The 12,185-nt window shown below is 34.1% G+C and overlaps 1 protein-coding gene across 1 annotated transcript; it reads right to left on the reverse strand.

Annotated features, from left to right (window-relative positions):
* Positions 1 to 2,235: 2,235 nt before the first annotated feature.
* Positions 2,236 to 11,599, reverse strand: LOC101151628 (olfactory receptor 6C2). The gene is made up of 2 exons (XM_004053301.4): positions 11,516 to 11,599; positions 2,236 to 4,261 (listed from the first exon to the last, which is right to left on the reverse strand). Exon 2 carries the CDS (start codon positions 3,367 to 3,369, stop codon positions 2,431 to 2,433), a length of 939 nt encoding a protein of 312 aa, XP_004053349.4. The 5' UTR covers positions 3,370 to 4,261; positions 11,516 to 11,599; the 3' UTR covers positions 2,236 to 2,430.
* Between the last annotated feature and the right edge of the window lie 586 nt (positions 11,600 to 12,185).

The raw sequence follows: 12,185 nt of genomic DNA on the forward strand, positions 1-12,185 counted from the left end.
CTCAGGACAGAGCTTTGAACTGAGCTAGAATATTGATCTACAGGGTGGTGATGTTCTATCTAAAATCCATTTTACCTGGAACACACTTATGTTAAGATCAAGCAGTGATTTGTTTGGAAGCCTTTGTTAAAAGTTTCCGAAATCAAGTTTTTAAAAAAAAATTACAGACACATCGGTTTAATCGGATGCCAGTAATCAGAACATATAAATAATTTCAAAGCCATGCTCCCAATTCTGAGAATTTACTTTAGGAGCCAGAATGTCAGAACATATGCATGAGAGCTATTTAAATAAGTGCTATAGTGTATGTTGGTCTGATAAAATGAACATATTTTAATCCTATTTGAAGCAGCTGTTCAGTATCAGTGACTTTCATTCTTTTCTTTTCAACTATTATATTCCTCACCTTATACCTACAAGGCAAAAGAATACTATTTTTCACTCTGAGTGAAATTTCAAAGCTTCTGATGTGAATTACTAAATATCATTGTTTTTCCTTAGTGAAGATTAACACTTAGGAGTAACATCTAAAGAAGATGGGAACAATGCTACCTGGCTTAGTTTCTTTGCTTCTACTCTTCTATCTGTTTCAATTTGCATATTGGTGTCCTGAATTGTTTTTAACTAATATATTTTATAATATGTTATCCAACTTAAGAGTTAATTTTAAAAATTTAGTCCTGATTTGCAAATATATAATATATAATAGTTACATTTACTTTGGTTTAGATTATGAATATTTTAGAGAGTCCTTTGTGCAGGTTTCCTAATTTAGATATTTCTTATGTGATTTCAGTACATGAGAGCTCTGAGGTGAATGCTTCCTGAAGTCATGCTGATAATAAATTTGTTTCAATATTGGCAGGGAGGTGATTGCTTCAATTTTATGCCATCTACTTTCTCCTTATCAAAACATAAAATCTTACTTAAACTAGAATAGGACAGATGCTGGTATATAAAATCTGTTGCATAAATTGTAAGATTTTAATTTTTTTCTTTAAAGTCAATAAAGCCGTTTAAAAAATAGAAGCAGACACATTGATAAACTAACATTGTAATTTTATATAAAGAGAGCAAGAGAGAGAGAAACAGAGCTGTGTGAGCTCATATATTTCCAGTTAGAGTATCTTTTCTCACTCTGCTCCCACCTCAAAGGAAAAGTCATATAGTGGATTGAACATGATTTTAAATCAGAAATCAGGCTCCATCATTTCCTACCTATGATATATTGGCCAGTGTATGCAACCTTTTTATTTCTATATTTTGATGCACTTAAAATGCATTTACAGGATAGGTAAAGACATTAATTATGACATTTACAAAGAGTTTGATGTGGTTCAAAAGTGGCAGTTGTTTTCAAAATTATGTCAATAGAAATAATTTGAAGAAATGTTTTATTGCTATGTCAAAGCCCACTTTTGATATTTAAAATAAATAATCCCTGAGTTTGTAATTCAATGAGGTTTTTTTCTCAATTTTCTTGTAATAATTTAATCTTCATCCTTTTCAGCCTGTAGAAGTAATTATTTCTTTCAGCTCTAACCTTTTAAACTTTTGAATATTTTCCTCTATTTTCCGCTTGATCATAATTCTATTTTTTTTACATTTTTAGTTTCTTCTTTTTTCTGTATAAAACAGAATATTGGTTGGATATCCTCCATATCTTCTTAACCCTTTAATTACCTTTATGTTGTGGTAAATAGTTATCTTATTTAATAAGCACTTAAATTTCGGTGTTTCAGTTTGCTCTTATGCATTCATTCTGATTTTGTAACCCATAATAAGTAATTTTATGTTTACATTTGTTTTAAATTAAATGTATACATTTTGCATGAGTTTCCTCTCATGTAATATAAAGCAATAGCTAATATGTCTTGCCAGAGATTTTGAAGGTGTTTCCATTTCTTCAAATAGGATTAATTTTAACTCCTGTTGATGTCTTCTTTCCCAGTTATCCTGATAGGCCTGGAATACCTTATTTGATTTAATTTATTTTTAATATATGTCTCTCATTGCTTTCTATTTTTTGTTTTGATTCTTAGATTTACAATATTAATTTTGATAATTTTGTATTAGAGAAAGAATTTTTTATTACTACATAAATTAACTTGTAGATAATGTATACACTGATAAGTATTCTTACTTTTTTCTTCCCTAGAGAAATGAAGAAAAGACTAGATCAGAAGTGGAGAAAACCTTGATTTTTGGAAATGTAATTTTTAGTTTCACAATGAGGGAAAGCACAATGTATGACCTTGGTTCGAAATAATAAGGATTTTGATAAAGATGGGATTAGGATGCAATATTAAATGTCATTGAGAAGGTTCACATGACTAAACTGTAGTCAGGAAGCAACGAAATAAGTTAAAAGCTGTAGGATGACATTTAGGGAGCATTCTTCGTCCACTTTATGCCAATTCATCACAGCTTCTACTTCTTTGAGAGAAATGCAATCCTCTTTATAGAGTCACTGAAAGCTTGTTTCACTTGCTTGTTCCTCAAGGTATAAATGAAGGGGTTCAACAAGGGTGCGACAGAAGTAGTAAGAACTGAAACTCCTTTATTTATGGCCACTTCATCTTTTGCAGAGGGCTTGATATAGATGAAGATGCAGCTTCCATAGGCAATGGAAACCACAATCATGTGGGATGAACAGGTAGAAAAGGCCTTTTTCCTTTGCTGAACAGAAGGGAACCTCAGAATTGTTCTGACTATGTACAAGTAGGACAGAATCACACAAACTAGGGTGATAATGAGTGCAAATACAGCCATAAGTATAACCATCTGTTCTATTACCCATGTATCTGAGCATGAGATCTTTAGGAGAGGACCTGCATCACAGCTAAAATGATCAATGGCATTGGAGTCACAGAATTCGAGCTGGAGGCCTAAGCTAAGTGGTGGAACAATGATCATCAAGCCAGCCACCCAACAGCAGAGAACTAATAAGGTACACACCCTGTTGTTCATGATGACCACATAACGAAGGGGTTTACAGATGGCCACATAGCGGTCATAGGACATGGCTGCCAAGAGAAAAAATTCTGTTGCTCCAAAGAGAATAACAAAGAATATTTGACTGGCACAAGCATTGTAGGTAATGGTATTGTCCCCCATTGATATATTGTACAAGAATCTGGGAATGCAGACTGTAGTAAATGAGACTTCTAAGAAGGAAAAATTTCTGAGAAAGAAGTACATAGGAGTTTTAAGGTGGTGGTCCACCAATGTGAGGGTGATAATAGTCAGGTTCCCTGTTACACTCAACATGTAGGTGAGAAATAGAAAGATAAAAAGCAGAACTTGCAGGTGTGGGTCATCTGTCAGTCCCAGCAGGATAAAAGTTCTTATTACTGTGTGGTTTTTCATCACTGTTCTTTGATATCTACCCAATCCTCCTTTAAAAATCACAGTTTATGAGGAGGTAGATATTTGAATTCTATAGCAAAAGGATATGCATCTAGAAGCCAAGCTGACCAGCCTACATTTATTTTCTCCCTTTATAGAATAATCAATGTTGCCAGTGTTCCAATAACCTTTCTAAATTTCACATATATGAGCAGTGGATATCTCCTTAAGAAATCAAGCTTTGTAAAACAATCCAACTTTTTCTTTGATCATTCCTTATCCATCAGAATTTACAAATGCAGTTGATTGTAGTTTGTTACGTGGAATGGATTTACAAATGGGTTAGAAAGAAATGATGTCATTTTATAGGTACTTAAACATTTTTTGTCCAGGACAAACTCTGAATATAGGATATATCCAGGTAATTAATAACATTAACTCTCTTCAGTTGTTATCATCTGAGGATTGTATTAAGATTAAATTGCATTTTTCCTGAAAAACAAACAAACAACAATGACAACAGAATACAACCGTTGTCCCTGAGCCTCTCCCCGGTCTTTTTATTCTTCTCTGCTGGCATTCCTTATTCTCAACCCTCTAGTACCTGTAGATGGGTTGATGTACAATTATTTTATCTATAATGTGAGAAAAAGTTGTGTTCAAGGTTCTTACAAAATGAATATTCTCATAGACTTTCATCTGATGTTCAGTTAATTGCGATTCCTTTCCTCTCAAAGCTCCAGAAGCAAATCTACATTTAACACCACTAAATATAGTCTTCTGGGCTGCGTCTTTTTCAATATATCTTTAGGTCCTTTAGAAAGACATCATATGTTCTCACTTATTCGTGACATCTGAAAATCAAATCAGTTGAACTCATAGACATAGAGAGTAGAAGGATGTTTACCAGAGGCTGGGAAGTATAGTGGGAGCTTCGGGGGTAGGTGGGAATGGTTAACAGGTACAAAAAAATAGAAAGGATAAATAATGACTATTTGATAGCACAATAGGGACACTATAGTCAATAATAACTTAATTGTGTATTTTAAAATAACAATATAACTGAATTATTTGTAACTCAAAGGATAAATGCTTGAGGGGATGGGTAACTCATTCTCCATGATGTCTTATTTAATATTACCTCCCTGTATCTAAATATTTCATGTGGCCTATAAATACATACATTTGCTATGTACGAATAAAATTAAAAAAAATTTAAAAAGAAATTAATGTCTCCTCATCTCACCCCTACTCAATTTATGCTTTAACCCTCTGTGTCCTCACTTTCACCTCCACCCCCTGAAGAATCTGCAAAGACTTCATTACTGTTGAAGCTAAGGGCACATTTAGGTTTTAAATCCTGCCTGTAATTGCTATAGTATTTTTGTTTTAAAGTTCAATAATTCTTTCAATGGGCTTCATGTCTAATACTGATATTCTTTCTATATCTGTCTTTTTATTGTTTCTCTTTTTAGTCTCCTCTTTCTCCATCTGTGAAATATTGGTATTCTCAATAATCTTCAGACCTCCTGCTTCTTGTTTTCTGTTTGTTATTCTTCTTACCCTCTACTCTTCAAGGGTGATTTTGCCCAGTCCAGTTGATTTGATGATCATGTATGTGATGTAGCCAAAGACCAGGTAAAAAGCATTGCTAAGTATACATCACAAGTTGGGTGTTCCACAGACACCTCACATACCACATGCTCTAAGTCAAGTCATGCTCCTTCTTTGAGATTTCTGTTCCACTGGTGTTACCTATTGCTTGTTACAGGTTAATCACTTTCATGTGGACTGCCAGGCTCTTCATGGGCAGGACCTTCCTTGATTTTCCCATCTCATCACTTACCATTTTCTTACCTTTCTTCTTCATGGCTCAAGTTGCCTTAGCATTGACTACTTGCAATTCTTCAATTTTCTACATGCTCTTGTCTGCACAGGCTAATCTTTTGACTGACTGGTGCATACATATTGATTCTTCAAGGAAATGTTCATTTACCCACACAGTGAATGTGAAACTATGCTCCTGTGTTTTTCCCAAGTACTTACGTACTTGGTTTGGATTATATCACATTGTATTATACTCTTCACTATACTTGTATTTCTCCCGTATGTTTCTGTAAACTTCTTTAGAGACAATATTTTATATACCCTTATTTTCTCTTATATCTGGCCTATGTAGGGTTCTTGGTAAATTTAGTGAAGAAATAAAACAGATTTGTCTACATAGTGACAGTAAGCTATATTTTTAATGCTTATTCCTGTCAGTTGGTTCAAAGTTCTTATTATCATACCTGTTTCAAACTGCACTATCATTTTTAGTACATTCTTAGACAAAAGGCCAGACTATTTTCAATTCAAAGTTCTGCAAATGCTATTTTGCTAATACATTTTCCAGAGTTTTTCTTTGCTCTCTGAACTACTTCTTTCTTTACCTTGATATTAGAATTCCTTATATGCTATTGTTATCTGCTTGGTTGTTTATAGTAATCTCTTTCCTGACCTTTTCCTTCTTAAGAACTTAGAATTTTTTTTTCCTTTTTTCCAGAATTTGATTCTCATATATCATTTTCTAGAGACTACAATTGTTTTACTCTCTGTTTTCCTCTTTTTTTAAAGGCCGAAATCACCTACTATGTGTCTAAAGATTCATTTCTTTTCTAAGAGAGACTTTGGATTCTCTTATGGAAAAATCAGGTGGAATTCATATAGATTATATGCATGGATATACCCAAGAAGTTCAAAGATATCCTAATACTCTTAGGATCAGTGGATCTTTAGGGTCACTCAAAAGTGAACACTATGAATAGGAGCTTTGTTCTTTCTCTGTTACATCTTTTACTGCCGTGGAGACTCTGCTTGACACATAGCATGTGTTCAATAATTTTTCAATGAGTTAATGTACCTTTTATACAACTGTATCTGTATTTTTATCTCTTAAAAAGCAGAGTTTTAAAAGTTTTTTTGAAAAACCCATTTTTAAAAAGTATTTTAAAGTTTAGACAATATTAAGCTAAAAGGCTTATACTGCAATGTCAAGAAGATTAGAATTGCTGCTATGCTTATGATTATTACCAAGGTAGAATTTCCTTCTTTGTTTAAATAATTTGCTTTCTTATTTATATCCTAAAGTCTGTTTCTTTCATACCAACACTCCTAGTACATTTGCTAATTAATACAACCTGAATGTATTAGTGAAATAGTCTTTTTATTTGCATAATTCTAGTTCCATCCATCTCTTTCTACACATATTAGAAGGTTCATTTAGTTGCCCAATTTTCTGTGCTATAATAGAACCAACCTCAGTGAGGAGTGTTTTTAGAGAAACAAAAATACTTAGCATAAAGAAATATGAACAAACCTACTTCTTGTAATAGAAAAATAATGTCATTACATTTCCATAGCCTGGAATAATCATGGAGTTTAAAACACTGTATTATTCAGCTTTTCTTTGCCTGGTCAGAACCCCTCCCTCTTTTTCCAGTACATCAGTCCACCTAAAATGCTACAGCATTCTAAATTTCTTATGACCCAACACTTTTGAGTTAAGGAAAACAACCCTACAATAGCAGTATATTTCTTTTTTCTTTTCTTTTTTTCTTTCTTTTTTTTTTGCAGTGAATGGAAGCCAGATACAGGATAAGGTAAAAGATATGTGGGTAGGAAAATTTAGTTTTAGGTCTTTTTTTTTTTTTAATCCTGTCTTTTTTGGTGATTCTATTACCCCTCAGGAGGGGTAATCATGGTTAAGTTTCTTTGCTATGTTGGAATTCTCAGGAGTTTGGAACCAGGTATAGTGAAAAAATAACTGTGACTACTCAGCTAACAGTTTTTAAATTTTTTTCTATAATTAAATTAATTAATTTCTAATTAATGTTATAAAAATTCACTCATCCTTATATTTTCAAAATGAACAGATAAACGGTAGTAATTTGGAGAATGCTGGGGAATTTAGAACACAACTTATGAAATGGGAGAAAATATTTACAGACCATATATCTGATAAGGGCTTAATCTCCAAAATACATAAAAAATTCCTACAATTCAATAGCATAAAAAAGACAATGCAATTTAAAAACAGGCAAAAGAGTTGAATAGAAATTTCTCCAAAGAAGACTTATAAGTGGCCAAAAGGTATATAAAAAGATGCTTAATATCATCAATTATCAGGGAAATGCATATCAAACTACAATGAGATATCACCTCACACATATAAGGATGGCTATTAAAAAACAAGAAAAACAAAACAAAAGGTAACTTTGGGCAAGTACATAGAGAAATAGAAATGCATGTACGCTCTGGTTAGAAATGTAAAATGGTGTAGCCACCATAGAAAATAGTATGAAACTTTCCTCAAAAAATTTAAAATATAACTACTATATGATCCAGTAATCCCACCTGTTGGTATATATATGCAAAATTATAGAAATAAGGAGTTTAAAGAACTAACTTTACTCTTAAATATTGAGCATTATTCACAATAACCAAGATATGGAAACAACCCAAATGTCCATCAACAGATGAATGGATAAAGAAAATGTGGAATATATAATACAATAATGGAATGTCGTTCAGCTTTAAAAAGAAGAAAATCATGTGATTTGTGGCCACACAGATGAACCTACTTATACTAAGTGAAATGATCCAGTTACAGAAGGACAAATACTGCATGATTATACTTATATAAGGCATGTAAAATAGTCAAATTCACAGAAGCGGAGAGTTAGAATCTTGGTTGCCAAGGGTTGAAGTGATGGGAAAATGGGGAGTTGTTGTTCAATAGTTATAAAGTTTCAGTTATGCAGGATGAGTAAGTTCTAGAGATCTGCTGAACAACATGGTGCCTATAGTTAGCAAACCTTATTGTGCACTGGAAAGGCTTAAGAGAATAGATATCATGTTAAGTGTTTATGTTAAAAAAACCCCCAAAAACTAAAAAGAATCCAAGAAAACTAAGTTAACACTCACAGAAACTTTGGAGGAGTGATGGATATGTTTATCACCTTGATTGTGGTGATGGTTTCATGGTTGTGTGCAAGTGCAGTTTTTAGTATAGATTATACCTCAATAAAACTCTTAAAACGTATATAGTGAGGACCATGAGACTATCTAAATGAATCGTAACTTCTGTAAGTATTAACAGGCTGCAGCACATTCTGCAGAATAGCATTCAGCCCTAGACTCACTGGTCTAAGTTCCTTGTGAATAGGCTAGGCTATCGGTGAATTGCATCTACAGGTGTAAGTTCAACAATACGGTTTGGAGAGGAGATAGAATACTTATTCTGACGGTCTTAAAGACAAAATTTACCTATTTAATTATTGGACCTATGGTTTGCCCTTTTCTACTTTTCACCTTCTCACATGACCCTTTACCTGAACTTTGAATTTAACTAGCCTCTCATCTCTTTTTCTCTTCAGAAATGCAATGGCACTTTTAATTTTTTTTTCAGTCTTTATATTGTATTGACTAAGAGTGAATATATCTTCCTCTTTTTCAGAAGACAAGTTGTGACAAGTGTATTTTGCCTCCACAGCTTTTGTTCTCCACACTCAACTTTCTAAATTCCCAACCTCTTTTTGCCTGATTCCCTGAGGTATACTGGCTGTGTGCATTTATTGCATGGAGTTCTCCACTCTTCTCAAGGAATTAAGCAGCTCTGGATCCTTCTCTCTCTTTGCTCTCCTGTCAGAGCACATCCACTAAATTCTGTGTTAGGATATGCTTCCACCTAGCTGTTGGAAAATATGGTGCAAGCCATGCACAAGGCGAGGCTCTGTATTTTGAAACTCATTTAATTTACACTAAAATTACCACTGGCCGGGCGCGGTGGCTCATGACTGTAATCCCAGCAATTTGGGAGGCCAAGGCGGGCATTCAAGACCAGCCTGACCAACATGGAGAAGGCCCATCTCTACTAAAAATACAAAATTAGCCGGGTGTGGTGGCACATGCCTGTAATCCCAGCTACTCGGGAAGCGGAGGCAGGAGAATTGCTTGAACCTGGGAGGTGGAGGTTGCGATGAGGCAAGATCTCGCCATTGCACTCCAGCCTGGGCAACAAGAGCGAAACTCCGTCTCACGAAGAAAGAAAGAAAGAAATAAAGAAAGAAAGAAAGAAAGGAAGGAAGGAAGGAAGGAAGGAAGAAAGAAAGAAAGAAAGAAAGAAAGAAAGAGGAAGGAAGGAAGGAAGGAAGGAAGGAAGGAAGGAAGGAAATTACTACTGTAGTGTTTATCCAATGCTTTACTTTATTCTTCCAGAAATACTTGCATTTGACTAGGTTATTTAGTGTGTATAATTCTCTGAATTAGAAATATCAAAGACATTTGTCACAAGTATAGATTTCTGGGACACAGAGCTAATACGTTTTAGCCAGGAAATAGGCAAATGAGGTTAGGCCCTAGTGGATAAATTAGAAATTAGAATAGCTGTGGTATAATTACCAAGAGTTTTATATGCAAATCAATATTTGAGAACCACCTAGGCAATTAAGGAAGTTTGTTGCCCGCCCTTGACATCATCATCTAAGCCGCCTATCAGTGTTGTCCCTTATGTCATCAGCAATCACCTAATTTATATATTTATAATTTCAGGCACAAATGAAGGATGACTAAAATACTAACTGGCTTCTTTAATTTGCATTATGGGTCTTATTTTGTTCATGTCGTCTCTGATCATTATGACATTCTTCAGCAAGAGGAAATGAGTTTATTTCTGTTCATGGAGCAATAACTGCTTCCAGTCCTTAGCCTGCATTAATTATTTATAATGGTAACTACAAACATATGTCTTATCTGACAACACAGTCTCTAGGGTTCTTGCTATTTCTCCATCACTCAATGAAATTGTATCTCCTTAGAAGATACCAATTAGTTTGTTATATGAATGCTTTTTCACCTGCTTTGTGTATAAAAAATTACTGCAAATATCATGAGTCTTCTGGGCCTGGGAAAATGAATTCCTTACTCTTATGGACATATGCTTCATAAAATCCCATGTGGTACATATGGCAAGGCCCATCTTGCTTTAAAGGTACCGTTACAGGAAAATACACACTTATGCAGAAAGCCTAATACAAATCTGTTAAGAGAGATGGTACGAATCTGGCATAATGAGAATGAAGATGCTAACAGAGCATACTGGCCAGTAGGACACAGTCAGCTTGTCACATATGCTTACTTCTTAGTACTTCTTAGTGAAACTCTCAAGGTTTTTCAAGAAATCCATAAAACTAAAACTGTTGCCTTTGATTACCTTACTGCCCCCAAAACTGGTCTCTTTGCAAGCCTCTCACACTATTCATCACCTTATTCCAGGAAAGAAAAACAGTTCCTTGTTTTCAAATATTCTGAGGTTTTTCATGTTGCCTCAATCCTCTTTCTTTCATGCAAATCCCATTTTTGACTTTGTTAGATAAAGTCAATGTATTCTAAGTTTTGCTTTTATACAAGCAAAGTAGTGTACTAATAATTTACTATGCCTTTTTCTTTGATTTTGGTTTAAGAACTAATTTTCTCCCAACTACTTCAGGGTCATGAAAAGTACAATAAGCAGCATAAACTATGAAGTAACTGAGAATTGACATCCTTTCTGACATCTTCGTTTTCATGCCTCTCCCTTTGAACACACACTAGGCAAAAGCTATCTTAGTGAAATAGTCTCCTACGCCTTGATCATCTTGTGCAGTGCAGTGCATCATGAGCAACAACACAAAGGTCTCTCGGTCTTAGTGTCACTTAGACATTAAAGGAGCATTTTTGTTGAACTAATAAATATGAGGGATTGAATTATTTCTGGCCAGACATTTAACCATAACGGAATATTTACAATTTAGAAAAAAGCTAACATTATAAGCAATGTAATATAAGCAATGTAATATGCTTTTTTGTATATATTCCAAGGATTTGGAAGGCATATTTCTGTGTGTCCTTTATATTTTATGGGTGACCACAAACTACTGCATGTGTGACTATACAGGAATGCATAAATATGTCCTAGCTATGATGTTTAGTCTTATCAAAGATCTGTTAATAGTTTAAAAACATGTTCGCTATAGTTTTCCATATTAAAAATTTGAAACAAGCTTAAACTAGCAAAATTACGGAAGAGTACTCCAACAAAAATTTCTTTCTCTTATCTCTGAAATGAGAAAGTAATTGTCATACCTACCTTAAAATACTTACTGTTTTGATAATTTTTCACGATTTCAGGTGGCAGCTCCCTAATGGGTTGAACTGTGTTGTGTTAAGGAAGTTGTAACTTTGTACTGGTTTAACTTGATCATCAACCTTCAGGTACTTCCTGAAGGATCTTGAGGTCTCCTAGTTTTGCATTTTCGCACTGCAATGAACACTCTTTTTAGAAACTTCCTTATTTTACACTTTGGAAATATTTTCCTTGGACTCTGTCATAATGGTAAGAAATTTTGATGTAAGGGAGGAAAGCAACAGATTTCCTCTGATTTCAGAAGAGCGGAGAGTTAGCTTTTCTATTCCCAAAATATTTATTTTTTTCTGCTCTATCTCTTGGAAGTGCACTGGGATCATATGAATAAATAAAGGATCCTTAGTGGCCAGGTTCAAACATCACTAATGAAGCTTCTGTGTAATTAACTTTGGCAAAGCAACTAAAATAGGAGGCAACAGAGACACTTTCCTTTGAGAGAGTAATGCAGAACAATAGCATCAGATAGAGGCCTGGTGCCCATGCTAATGAGAAAAATAATGCACAAGTCTGATTCTATTTCCTAATACACTTTCTAAGGATATGAGTATGTCTGTTTTTTAATAATCAAAATATTTTGCTTAATCTAATCCCCCATAATATAATTTGGTGAAGT

This window comes from Gorilla gorilla, chromosome 10 (assembly GCF_029281585.2).
Source record: "Gorilla gorilla gorilla isolate KB3781 chromosome 10, NHGRI_mGorGor1-v2.1_pri, whole genome shotgun sequence".
Classification (NCBI taxonomy): Eukaryota; Metazoa; Chordata; class Mammalia; order Primates; family Hominidae; genus Gorilla; species Gorilla gorilla.